The 14,323-nt window shown below is 41.6% G+C and overlaps 2 protein-coding genes across 2 annotated transcripts; both read left to right on the top strand.

Moving 5' to 3' along the window:
* The first annotated feature begins 5,512 nt into the window (after positions 1-5,512).
* Positions 5,513-6,436, top strand: LOC115800631 (olfactory receptor 5F1-like). The gene has a single exon (XM_030758112.1). It carries the CDS (start codon positions 5,513-5,515, stop codon positions 6,434-6,436), a length of 924 nt encoding a protein of 307 aa, XP_030613972.1.
* Positions 6,437-11,553: 5,117 nt separating this feature from the next.
* Positions 11,554-12,498, top strand: LOC115801033 (olfactory receptor 5F1-like). The gene has a single exon (XM_030758727.1). The coding sequence runs from the start codon at positions 11,572-11,574 to the stop codon at positions 12,496-12,498; it is 927 nt and encodes a 308-aa protein (XP_030614587.1). The 5' UTR covers positions 11,554-11,571.
* The last annotated feature ends 1,825 nt before the right edge of the window (positions 12,499-14,323 follow it).

Genomic DNA, 14,323 nt, shown 5'->3' with positions numbered 1-14,323 from the left:
CAGTTAACAGAACACCCATCAAAGAAATACAAACAACAGAACAAACAGGGGAGACAGGTGTCTGAGGTCATGCAGCCTTTTTACCGACGCTACCTTTAGCAGGAAAACAGAAAGAGATACAGTAGGATAGGTAGGTTCAAAAAATTTCTACTCCAAATTTCTGTGGGCTCTGCTCTCTCCTGTCCGTGCTATTTCAAATTCTGGATGCCTTATTCAGACTCACCTGATGCATTCTTTTGGACGCAGTGGACTGTCGATTCTTGTATTCATGGCTTATGACAGATATGTGGCTATATGTCGACCACTGAAGTACCACTCTATCAGTCAAAGTAAAGAGTCATTAGGTTAGTGTGTTTTTCTTGGTTAACAACTTTCTGCATTATAGCAAAACGTGTTTTTTTTTTTTTCTAGTATCAAGGTTAAAGTTATGTAGCCCATTTAAACTTTGACACACGGCTGGTCTGCAAAACAAAAAAAACAAAAGAGCCCAAAAACAAACCCAAAGTGTAAAAAAGGGTTTCTGTAGAGATAGGGCAGGTTCGTGGGTGAAACCGTACCAGGATGAGGTATCGGTTAGGATACAGGAAGAATGAGGAGAGATGATCTTTGGTTACTGGCTTGCCGCCCAGTAGCTTTAATGATGTCTGAGTAGTTAGTTTTTCTCGTCATTCACTTAGCTCTCAGAACATCCAAAAAGGGGGGAACATGCAGTCCATATGGCTCGGGCTATAGCACATGGTTCAGTGTGGTGTGGCCGCCATTACACTATTTCGCCGTTTCTCTCTCTCTCGCCATTCCTCTCTCACTCGCCTATCACCTGATACGCTAAGGGCGATCACGTAACATCGGACGAGCTAGCTGCAAGATTTAAAGGGCCTGCACAGTTTCAGACTGGACCTTTCATACACAAAGGAAACAAAAAGCGGCAGCACAAAGCTGGGAACAATCCACAATGAAAAACAAAGCGAACCAAGCAAAGCAGAAAGCCAACCAGTCCATGGCACAAACTAAACAGTTCTGGGGGTTGACCACACTGCCAGCGGCAATGCAAGGCAAGAGGCCGACCGCGCTCCTAGCGGTGGCGGTGGTGAGGACGAAGGCGAGCAGGAGGCCGACCATGCCCCCAGCGGCAGCAGCGAGGATGAAGCCGAGCAGGAGGCCGACCGTGCTCCCAGCGGCGGCGGCGGAGAGGTGGAGAAGGTGCAGCGCTACCTGAGGGGACCACAGCTCAAGGGCAGACGGAAGGGGCCGAGGGCACAGAGGGGACCGGAGGGACGAAAGGGACCGAAGCTAAGGGGAGCGAAGCTACAGGGGGAACTGGAGGGAGCGGCGAGTACAGTGGCACTCGCCTGGCTCTGAGGGGACCTGTGTATTGAAAAGGCCCCCGGTGATGCCGCTCACCTTCCCTGCCTAAGCCGCAGGTACTCTGATTGGGTGGACTTTTCCTGGCTCCAGCCGCTCACTCGCCTGCCTCTCCACATGCTAGCCCCTCTTCTCCTCAGCAGTCAGTGCAGCAACAGAGGAAGAAGAGTTCCTGGCAACGGCAGAGAGAGTTTTCTCCGGAGACGTGTGGTTTAACGCCACAGGAATCGTTCGACCACTTCATGGGATATTATGGCCCTTCATCGCCGCAGCTGCGGATTATCACGCCATCGACGCAGCCGCGGATATCCACACCGCAGCCGCGGAGTCCCGGTCAACACCACTGCTGTCACAGCCTGCTTCAGTGGGGTGCGCACGTGGCTCTCAGCAGCGAAAACATCAGGCCCAACCCGCTGAGACAGTGAGTAATTTTGTTGTGTTTCCGGGGGAAATTTTGAAAGAAGTAACATGTCTGAGATTGTGTCTGAAACTGTGTGGCTAATGGTATTCTGTCTAAAACTATTTCATACAAGAATGGGATGGACTCTACTGCTCTCTCCCTCTCTGATGAGGAGAGGAAGACAATCAATTGTGTAGTGGACACTTTGTGTTTTGAACTGCTATCTGACCCGTGTGAGGAAGAGCAGGAAGCTAGCTTTCCATGTCTGTTGGATTCCTTGCACGGGTTAGTGAAGGATTATTTAATCACCAATCTACACCTTCTGCCCACAAAAGAGACTGTTCCTAATAAACTGGCCACAGAAGAGACTGTGTTTTTAGAGACAATAAACTCTGAAAAACTGTGAGCTGTGCTCCTGAGAGACAGGTGGGAGTGGTCAAGGACAGGCCCACTCCTGCTCTGTTTACTCCATAGGGATGGCTATGGACTAGTCAGTCCCTGCTCCCGTATCTGCTCCGCGGGTGGGAGAGGCCTAGGACAGGCCCACTCCTGCACCCGTATCTGTCTCTTGGCAGTCCAACCTCACGGAGCAGCAGAGGGCCCTCATAAGAAGCCTGGGTCATCTGAGGAGATGACTGTGTGCCCTACAGAGTGGCCTCAGCTTTTTCTTCTGTCACGGTTGCTGGTGCAGGCAAGGCAGGGAGGACTTCAGAGCAGAACACAGGCGAGAGCGAGTTGGAACTTAAAATTTTATTGACAAGGCTATAACTCAAACAGGCTGGTCAGGAGCCAGCTACGCAATGAAAACTCGAAACTTGAAATCCAAAACTTGAAACTCGAAAATACGAAACACACAGCAGGGGTGTCAACCTAGACGTTAAACTGACAAGGACCCGAACACAGAGCTAAACAACACTGAGACTTAAATACACAAGACGGAATGAGGTGTGAGTGGAAACAGTGGGGCCAAACAGGTGAAATGAATGAACTTAATACAGGAAGCAAAACTGAACACAACACACAAGGAGCATGAGACTACCAAAATAAAACAGGAAGTGACCAACAAAACACATGCAGACCTAACACAGAAAACTTGACAAAGAAACAACAGGAAGAGAAACTAAACAGAATGTCCAAACAAACTGAGAAAACTATCTATAAGAAACACTAAGAAGCACAACCCAAGAAAAACAAAACAGAGCTATACAAAAGAAACAAAATACTGGGCCACCGGACCAAGACCATGACATCTTCTGTCTCCAACACCATCTTCAGCGTCGACAGCACCGCCATAGTCTTCAGCGCCTGCAGCAGAGGCACCGCCACAGTCTTCAGCGCCAGCTGCAGCAAAGCCTCCGCAGCCCGAGTCCACACCAGCCACAGCAGCTCTCCTTCAGTTGCCAGAGTCCGCAGCTTCTGAGCCTTCAATGCTGCAGCCTGCATCTGCACCTCGTCTGTCTTCGCCACCAGTACCTTGTCCAGAGCCTGAGGGTCCGGCTTAGTCCGAGCCTCGTCCGGAGCCCGAGGGTCTGGTGCAGTCCGAGTCTCGTCAGGAGCCTGAGGGTCCGGCGCAGTCGGAGGCTCCAGGGACCGAGTCAGTGCTCCCTGCCAAGCCACCCGAGGGGTCCCGTCGCCTTCATCGATGCCGGCTACCAGCCATGCCGCCTGAGTGTCTTCACCACCGGCCCCAACAACCCGGCTACCTCCGTCCTCGCCGCTGGCCACATGGCTGTCCTCCAGGGTCCTGAACTGAGTCCTGTGCATCGGCGCCGCTGAGATCGCAGACGGTCTGCTGTCTCGTCTCACTACCGCCGCTGGCACTGCAGTTGACCTCCTGTCTTGTCTTGCCATTGGCACTGCAATTGGCCGCCTGATCAACCTCGTCTCCATAGGGTTCCCTGGTCCTAAAGTCCAGCCCCTTGGCCTGGGTGGCACCCTGAAATTGTGGGCTGTTTTCCGGCCTTGTGCCGTTGCTTTTTGTTCTGGCCCTGTGGTTTCGTTTTGTTTTGTTGTTTGGTTCTGTTCTTTTGACCTTGGCTCCCCTGAACTGTTTAGACCCTCTTTGTCCTTATCCCCTGTGTTTTGTGTGGACTGCTTTTTCCAGCTTTGTGCTGCTATATTTTGTTCTGGCCCTGTATTTTTGTTTTGTTCTGTTCCTTGGCCTAGGTGGCCACCTGGACTGTTACTGTTACTTCCCTGGCAGACCCCCTGAACTGTTTGGACTTGTGTTTTGTGTTATGTTTTGATTTCTAGTTTTCTTGGCTTCCCCGGTGTTCAGTGTCTAGTCCGCATCTTTGTTTCCTTGTCTGACTTCCTGTTTTATTTTGATAGTCTCCTTGTCCCGGTGTGTGATGTTCTGTTTTGCTTCCCCATTGTCATTAGTGTCATTTGGTTCACCTGTGTTCCAAGCTGTTTCCACTCCCCTCATCAGCCCTCTTGTGTATTTAAGTCCTGTGTTTCCTCTGCTTGTTGTCGTGTCCTTGTCAGTGTTCATGTCAGTGTTTTGTCAGCAGTTGACTCCTGGTTCTGCTATGTGCTTCCTGCCCTGGATTATGCTTTTGCTGTTTGTTTTGCACTCAGTAAATAAAGTTTTAATTTAAATGAAGCTTTCTGCCTTGTAGTGATGAGAAAATGAAGCTTTTGTGAAGCACTGAACCACTTGAAAAAGTGTTTAGAAAATAGGTTCATTACTAGAAGTTTCAATTATAGCGCCCTCTCTTGGAAACATGCAGTGCTTTCAATTACACACATTTGTGCACTTGCTCACACACCTCAATGATCTGAAGCATCTTTGCATTGTTTGAGGCACACACGTTATGACCAAATATCATGATATCAGATTCTATTTACAAATAAAGATGGATGAATGTGTGTGTGTTGTGTTATTGAGCAGAGTGCCGGGAAAACATGGCATTAACTGCATTAATTCATAACTCAGCAGTAAGTGTTGGCCATAACAATGCTAAAACTGTGCGAGAATGAATCTGGCTGACTGTCTCGCTCTCTCTCCTTCATTCGTAACCAGCGGATCACCTGAACCAGTCAGGTGATTCATTCCGAGACTGAAGCGGTTGCTGCTTAGGGCGTCATATGTCACGTGATTGTTTTTTTTTTTTTGTCCTGAAGCAAGCTTCGAAACAGTGATTCTATGGAGTTGTGAGCCCAGGGTTCGAAGCACATATCAAAGCTTCGGTTTCACACTACCGCCTTGCATATCCTGCATTGGGGTCCTCTTCCTTGCCTGCCACAGCGTATCATGACATAAATTCATCCCAAAGGTGTTCTACCGGGTTGAGGTCTGGAGTCACGTTATTCCACACCAAATTCACTCAACCATGTAATGCTGGAACAGGAAGGGGCCATCCCCACACAACTGGACACAAGTGTCATCCTATCATTGTACCACGGTGGAATTTACCGAGCTACTGAGAGCAAACCATTCTTTCACAAATATCTGTAGAAGCACTCTGCATGCCTAGGTGCTTGGTTTAATACACCTGTGGCCATGGAAGAGATTGGAACACCTGAAGTCAATTATTTGGACAGGCAAGTGGATAATTTTGGCAATGTAGTGTATGTTTAGTACATGCAAACTCCCCTGTGATTTTCCAAACCAGAGAATCATCATTGATTGGCTGGTTTGAAATCCCAGTTCACATGTTGCTGTAGTCTACGCAAGATAGAGAAGAGAGGAGGAGAGAGACACAGACACAGTCAGGAACTGGGCTACACTTAAGTCTCTCAACCATTATGACTAACGTCTCTGTAATTTCAATGTTTTTTCTTTCAGGTTTCAATGAAACAGTGAACTACAGGTTTATTCTGTTCTTTCTCAGTTTGCTGTGTTACTGCATCATTTGCCTGGTGAATGTTTCTCTAAATGTGACCATCATCTTGGACAGCAACCTCCATGAACCTATGTATATTCTGCTCTGTGCTTTTTGCATGAATGGACTTTATGGAACGACAGGTTTCTACCCCAGATTTCTCTGGGATCTCCTCTCTGATGTTCATGCTATCTCATATTACAGTTGCCTTATTCAGGCTCAGGTGATTTATTCTTTTGCCTGTGGTGAACTGTCAATTCTTGCACTCATGGCATATGACAGGTATGTGGCTATATGTCAGCCATTGAAGTACCACTCTATCATGTCAAAGCAAAGTGTCATTAAGTTGGTGTGTTTTTCTTGGTTAACAAATTTCTGCATTATAGCAACAAATGTTTTTCTAACATTGAGGTTAAACTTATGCAGCCCATATATTTCCAGACTCTTCTGTGTGAATTGGAGTATTGTGCAACTTGCTTGTTTTCCAGAACAAACTGCAATTAATGGCATAGTTACAAACATTACAATAATTGTTTATTTGCTCCATGGTGCTTTTATTGTGTGGTCCTATATGTATATCATTAAAACATGTGTCAATTCCATAGAAAACAGAGCAAAGTTCATGCAAACATGTGTCCCACATCTACTCTCATTATTTATTTTTGTTGTAACTATACTCTTTGACATTATAAGTTTGCGAATTAGTTCAAAAGAGTTACCTCAAACCCTGAAAAACTTTGTGTCGATAGAGTTACTTGTCATACCTCCTATTATGAATCCTCTCATTTACGGTTTCAAACTGACAAAAATTCGTAAACGAATTTGTGTTATTTTAAAAACTAAGTGACTTGTTTTATTTACTAAGGACACTCATTGTCTTAAATCACAGGCAGTCAGACTGGTTCTTGCATTGGAAAAAAGTCTAGGAAAAGGTTGCACTTTATAGATTTCAATTTGTCTTTTATTGCAACTTGCAGTCTGAAAATGTGTGTAATAATGTAAGCAGACATAAAGTTGAATATTCATCTGAGGTGGATTCCATTTCCAAAATATCTTTGCACTGAATGTGTTTTTGATGATACCTAGTAATAACATAAATGTACATTTTCAGCCTCTCTTCTCATTACTGTTTCATATAATAAACACCTGTTACTTTTGTGGAGACAGTACATGGGAAAGGGATCAAATGACAGATTGCTTTAGATGGGGCAGAGCTATCAGAGTATCGTTCTGCTTTGATATAATGCTGTCTTATAAAATGAATACAGAACTGCAAGAACGTGAAGCAGTTTTATCCACAATTCAGCATTATTTCCTGTAGGTTTGAAGGCAAACCCTTGTTTTTTTTTTTCATATTCAAATAGCCACTAAACCTCCAAAACTTTAGCTAATAATCTAAGCAGTTAGACTGTTACAATATTTGTGTGCATATCTTAGATGTCTAAGCAGTTCTAAAATTGTTTTATGTTCATACCTCAGATGTATTTTTGATGGTCAAAAAAAGATAAGCCTACAACTCTCTTCTCATTACTTAACACGCACTTGTCAGTGACTGGTTATGTGCAAATTACAAAAAGATTTCCATTTTAGTTGTCAAAATATGAATGTATTCTACACAACCCCAAAGATATAGTAAGTTTAATCCACAGTTCAGCATTAATTCCTACAGGTTTAAGGGGACCCTTTTCTGCTTGGTTGAAAGATTTCATATTCACTGCATCACTGTTCAGTTTTTTTTCTTTTGGTCGTTCTTCTCTGGATTTTTTTTTCTTGTTTGTATTCAACAGTTATCTTCTGAGAAATGCTGCAGAATAAGTAATGAGGTTAAATGATTAGATAAAATGTCATATTTGAAAATCTATATATTACATCTGGCTATAAGTTTCACATCAGAATACATCGGTACAGAAAAAGCTGTGTAATTGGACTCATACAAGTGAAGTCAAACAAATGAACATCATTTAATGCAGCTCTGTAATTGATGGTTGTCTGTTGTACTTGACCCATAGACATCAGACTCTTCAGATCTAATCTGGTGATGCTCATCTGGCCTGTGCTGTATCTCTCTTCATCCATGGCCTTTGTGGGACCTGCTCACTGACTTTGTCAATTAAGGAAATTGCAGCAAAAGTGTTGCAAGTTACTGCCACAGTTATTAACTTTAAATTTGATTTAAATCAGTTGATATTAAAATTATGTTTTTCAAGCCACAAATAGCCTAGGATAACGGGGGGGGGGGGGGGGGGGGGGTCTTAATTAACACAGATGGCTGGTAAGAACATTCAGAAAAGACGCCCACCAGTAACCCCCCCTTTACTGGTGGATGAGGCTTTATGGCCACACCAGGCAGGCTGCAATGAAATGACCGGCTTAACCACAATAAAATTCTATGTCCAAGGTAAGACAAGTTCTTCTGAGCTGTAGCAGCTCAGCTGTGTCTACCTCAGAAGACTGCAAAATGAAATAGAAACAGAAGGCAGACTGGAGCAAGCCACAGAGCAGGGATTGTGTTTTGAGGCTCTCTATTGCATTCATGTAGTCAGTTTTCTATTCTGATGGCTAGGGAAATATATGCTTCAAAGGATGTGGGCTCATCACAGGAAGCCAATTTGTTTTTCATTTGGTCATTTGATCAATGAATGAATGAAGGCCCCTTGTAGGGCTTTAAACCTCCATCTGGTCTCAGCTGCCAGGGTACACAACACTATTTCGCTGTTTTTTTATTCAATCCAATTCAGTTTTATTTATATAGCACCAAATCACAACAAACTGTCACCTCAAGGTGCTTTACATTGTAAGGTAAAGACCCTACAATAATTACCAAGAAAATCCAACAATCAAAATGAACCCCTATGAGCAAGCACTTGGCAAGAGTGGGAAGGAAAAATTCCCTTTAACAGGAAGAAACCTCTGGCAGAACCAGGCTCAAGGAGGGGAAGTCAGCTGTTGTGACTGGTTAAGGCTGAGGGGAGGGAGACAGGACAAAAGACATGCTGTGGAAGAGAACCAGAGATGAATAATAACTGATGAGTAAATGCAGAGTGGTGCATAAACAGAGGAAAAAGAGGTGAATGAAAAAGAAACACTCAATGGAACTAAAATACTGTCATTATCACGGCATGATTCCTGCCCAGCTTGATTTCAATTGCAGTTAAAAACTGGAGTAAACATCAGCTGTTAGCTGCCCACACATGAAATTGTTTATAAACAGTGGCTGCCCATCAGTTGTCCGAGGTGAACTGAGGTAGTTACAGCCTGGAGGGACGAGTTCAGTAAACGGGCTACAATGCAAGAATGAAAGAATCAAAATCAATGGTCACCTGACAGACAGTTTCAAGCTTGGTAGGGGTACACGCCAGGACTGTTGCCTTAGTCCTATACTTTTTGTGATATTCATTGAGCCAATGGCACAAGCTATTAGACAAAACAAGGAGCTGGAAGGAATAACTATTGTGAAAAAAAATTATAAAATTGGAATTTTTGCTGATGATTTTATAACATAACTCCAGAATCCAGACATAACTCTCCCCAGACTTTTGAAAACATTGGATGATTATGGCCAGATGTCAGGTTACTGTATAAATATCACTAAAACACAATTTATCCCCATTAACTTCATGCCAAATAAGGCAATCAGGCAGGAATACAAACTCAAATGGGATGCTAAATCAATGAAATACTTGGGTGTCTCCATCACCCAAGATCTGAGCAAGCTATATAATATAAATTATGACAAAATAAATAACATGATTCACAATGATATTACAAAGTGGTCATTGTTAATAATGGATTTTAGTTCTAGAATTGAGGTAGTGAACCTGCTGCAAAGGTTGTTATATCTTTTTTTCGTTACCAATCTATATCCCAGACTCTCAGTTCGCAGACTGGGATAAGATGATATGCCGGTTTATATGGGCAGGAGTTCGACCAAGAGTAAAATTTAAAACACTTCAACTTGGCAGGGATTACGGTGGTCTAGCACTGCCTAACCTTAGAGAATATTACTTTGCAGCCCAAATGTGACACATTTTTTATTGGTGCTCTCCGGATTATCAGGCCAAATGGAAACACATTGAAGTAAATATGGACCAATCTCAACCTCAGACTAGGCTTAGTGCATATGATCATTCAAAGGTGGGGGTCGTATAGTGGAGGAAACTTTAATAATATGGAAAAAGGTTGTTAGGAAATATAAACTAGAAGGTGATAGCAAACGTCTTATTTGGCCCTCATGCACCCCTAAGTTTGGACCTGGCGTGATAGATATTACATTTACAAGATGGAGAGAAAAAGGAATAACAGCTGTGTGTACATTTTTAGAAGGAAGAAACTTCAAGACATTTGATCAACTCAAAAGAGAATTCAGTCTAGAAAATAGAAACCTGTTGAGATATCTGCAGCTAAGACATTTTTATGACAGAAATTAAAACAGGGATTTCAGCAGGAGGTAATGAGTTGATTGATGTGTTGATTGCTGCATACAAACAAACTCCTAGACGAATCGTGTCCAAGCTGTAAAAGAGTTTACATAAGCAAACTGGTATAAACTCTCTATATGTTAAATTAAAATGGGAGCAGGAAATGAATATTCAGTTGTCTGAGAGTGATTGGTATTCTATGTGCAAAACACAACAATCCTCTACTAGCTCTAAAGGGTGGAGGGAATTTGGTTGGAAGATTCTGATGCATTTTTTTCACCACCCCTTATATCAAAACTAAGCAATTAAGAGTACAACAGCAATGCTGGAGACAATGTGGAATGTTTTTTGGTCATGTACAAGACTGCAACCATTTTTAGACAGAATTCTGAGGACTTTGGAGGATATATTTGACTTCAAAACCATTAAGGATGCGAGAATAATGTTCCTGGGTTTGATACCTCACGCCATATCTCAGACTGAAGATGCCTATCTCTTCAAAATTTTGATACTTGCATACAATAAGGCAGTTACAATAAACTGGCTGAAGTGCGACCCTCCAAGCTTCGTCCAGTGGCTAGACACTTTCGAGGAAATATACGCTATGGAGAAGCTGACCTACTCTCTCAGGACTAAAGCAGGGACCCATGTAAGACTATGGGCTAAGTGGGTATTGTATAAGAATAGTGGGTCAAATTTCCAGTTTTCATGAGACCAGCCTAATAAGTTAGCAATATAGATAATACCCCCCCTCGTTCCATCCATCCATCCATCCATTCACTTCCACTTTACCCCCCTTGTTTTTTGTTTTTTGTTCTAATTGTGTGTTTTGGAATGTCTGTTTCATATAAAACTTTAAAATTTAAATAAAGAGTTTTTTGGTTTTTTTTAAAGGGCTACGAAGAGGTGGAGAAAAAACAACATTAACAAGCAAATCTCACTAGGAATTTCAATGAGAATCAGAGCGCCTTTTCACTGCCACTAACACAATGATGTTCTGGTGAAGAGTACATGTTCAAGCTTGTCCTTAAATACAGAGAGGGAATGAGCATATGACAAGCAGGTGTATCACCTGAAGAGCAGGAAACAGGTGGACTCCACCAGCAGGTGGTCTCCCAGGTGGGGTCAACCCAAAGTTCACCTGAAAATAAAGGGAGAGGAGAAGAGTGGAAAGAGAAAGACAGAGAAAAACTTCAAACCAGCCTTGGACCATGACAATTATGTTTAATTGGCATAAACACTATTAAATCCTAACGGTATCCATAAGACAGCATATTGTGCAAGTGATTAAAATATGTGATCATGAAAGCAGTTTAAAAGATTATTTGATACTCACTTTTCAAAAATGTGCAAATTTGTCTTGTATTGTTATATGTTTAGTACATGCAACATACTAAATCCCCTGTGATTTTTCAAACCACTGAGTCTTCATTCCAGATCATTGATTGGCTGGTTTGAAATCCCAGCTCACGTGTTTCTGTAGTCTACACAAAACAGAGAAGAGAGGAGAAGAGAGACACAGACACAGTCAGGGACCGGGCTAAACTTAAGTCTCTCGACCATTATGAATAACATTTCTGTTATAACAATGTTTTTTCTTTCAGGTTTCAATGAAACAGTGAACTACAGGTTTATTCTGTTCTTTTTCAGTTTGCTGTGTTACTGCATCATTTGCCTGGTGAATATTTCTCTAATTATGACCATCATCTTGGACAGCAACCTCCATGAACCTATGTATATTCTGCTCTGTGCTTTTTGCATAAATGGACTTTATGGTACGACAGGTTTCTACCCCAGGTTTCTCTGGGATCTCCTCTCTGATGTTCATGCTATCTCATATTACAGTTGCCTTATTCAGACTCAGGTGATTTATTCTTTTGCCTGTGGTGAACTGTCGATTCTTGCAGTCATGGCATATGACAGGTATGTGGCTATATGTCAGCCACTGAAGTACCACTCTATCATGTCAAACCAAAGAGTCATTAGGTTAGTGTGTTTTACTTGGTTAACAACTTTCTGCATTATGGTCATAAATAATTTTCTGACTTCTAGATTGACGTTATGCAGCCCATATATTTCCAGACTATTCTGTTTGAACTGGAGTATTGTGCAACTTGCTTGTTTTCCAGAACAAACTACAATTAATGGCATATTTGTAAACATTACAATAATTATTTATTTGCTCCATGGTGCTTTTATAGTTTGGTCCTATATGTATATCATTAAAACATGTGTCAATTCTACAGAAAACAGAGCAAAGTTCATGCAAACATGTGTCCCACATCTACTCTCATTATTTATTTTTGTTGTAACTATACTCTTCGATGTTATAAATATGCGCCTTGGTTCAAAAGAGTTACCTCAAACCCTGAAAAACTTTGTGTCAGTAGAGTTTCTTGTGATACCTCCTATTATGAATCCTCTCATTTATGGTTTCAAACTGGCCAAAGTTCGGACAAGAATTTGTGTTATTATTTTAAAAACTAAGTGACTTTCGTTTTGACACTCTTTGTCTTAAAATCACGTACAGTTAAATATCAGACCAGTTCTTTGATATGTGTTGAAAAAAGTCTAGGACAAGGTTTCATGTTATAAATTCAAATTTGTGTTTTATTATTACTTATAATATTTATTTAAGTTGTAGTCTAAAAATATGTGTAATAATGTAAGCAGATGTAAAGTTTTAATGTAAAGTTTTAATATTCATCTGCGTATCTGAGGTGGTTTCCATTTCTAAAATATTTTTGCACTAAATGTATTTTTGATGATCTAGTAATAACACAAATGTACATTTACAGCCTCTCTTCTCCTTACTAGTTCATATAATAACAGACAGCTGTTAGAGTGCCATTCTACTTTAATATTATGCTGTCTTATAAAAGTAATACACAACCACAAGTATGTGAAGCAGTTTTATCCACGTTTCACCATTATTTCCTGCAGGTTTGAAGGCAAACTTGTGTATAGCCAGTTCATCAGCTTACACTGATTTTTATTTTTCTTATCTGTTAACAGTTATTGGCACACTTTTTTTTCCATATTGAAAACAAACATGCTCAATCAAACATGCGTCATGTTGTTGTCACTTTAAGGAAACAGACATTAAGTTGCATGTCTTTTACACTTTTTGATGGATTGTAAGTTGTCTGAATCTTTAGCTAATAGTCAAAGCAGTTAGAAAGTTATAATTATTTTGTTCATATCACAGATACTTTTTTGATATTCAAATGTAAACCTACAACTCTCTTCTCATTACTTTTAAACATACTAACAGACGCTTGTTGGTGACTAGTTATTGTGGCGACTGCATGTGCAAATGAGAAAAGGAGGATTATATATGAATTAGGGGTGGGACTTTAACGCATTAATTTCGATTAATTAATTACGCGGAAATTAACTAGTTAAAATTTTTAACGCATTTTAATCGCACTTTGCACCGTGGAACGTTTCTCAGATTATATCGAAGCACAATGTCTAAATTCAAGGGCCGCATCCTGCGAAGGACCCGGCCCACGTCCTTTGCAGCCCACGAAGACCGCAAAGGCCGGAAGTAGGAAAAAAAAAAAACGCCGTGGGCTTCATAGATAATTGGCAAAATTTCTGGGGAAAACCTGGTCTTGTTAGGAGAGACGGCATCCATCCCACTTTGGATGGAGCAGCTCTCATTTCTAGAAATCTGGCCAAATTTATTAACCCTCCTAAAAACTGACTACCCAGGGTTGAGACCAGGAAGCAGAGTTGCAGTCTTACACGCCTCTCTGCAGCTTCTCTCCTCCTGCCATCCCCCCAAAACCCCATCCCCATAGAGTCGGTGCCTGCTCCCAGACCACCAAAAACCAAAGCTAAAATCAGCAAAAAGCTATTTAAGCATAAAAATTCAAAAACAATAAATAATACAGCTTCATCAACTGCACCAAAAAATAAAACAATTAAATGTGGATTGTTAAACATTAGGTCTCTCTCTTCCAAGTCCCTATTAGTAAATGATTTGATAATTGATCAACATATTGATTTATTCTGCCTTACAGAAACCTGGTTACAGCAGGATGAATATGTTAGTTTAAATGAATCAACACCCCCGAGTCACAGTAACTGTCAGAATGCTCGAAGCACAGGTCGAGGAGGAGGATTAGCTGCAATCTTCAATTCCAGCTTATTAATTAATCAAAGACCCAGACAAAGTTTTCATTCTTTTGAAAGCCTGACTCTTAGTCTTGTCCATCCTAATTGGGAAAATCAAAAACCTGTTTTATTTGTTATTATCTATCGTCCACCTGGTCCTTACTCAGAGTTTCTGTCTGATTTCTCAGACTTTT

This window comes from Archocentrus centrarchus, chromosome 21, assembly GCF_007364275.1.
Source record: "Archocentrus centrarchus isolate MPI-CPG fArcCen1 chromosome 21, fArcCen1, whole genome shotgun sequence".
NCBI classification, from domain to species: Eukaryota; Metazoa; Chordata; class Actinopteri; order Cichliformes; family Cichlidae; genus Archocentrus; species Archocentrus centrarchus.
Note: the sequence above shows the minus strand (reverse complement) of the source record. Positions and strands in the feature narration are given on the sequence as shown.

Excerpts from the sequence above, each read along its gene's own strand:
- LOC115800631 (XM_030758112.1), top strand. The coding sequence starts at position 5,513 with ATGACTAACGTCTCTGTAATTTCAATGTTTTTTCTTTCAGGTTTCAAT.
- LOC115801033 (XM_030758727.1), top strand. The coding sequence starts at position 11,572 with ATGAATAACATTTCTGTTATAACAATGTTTTTTCTTTCAGGTTTCAAT.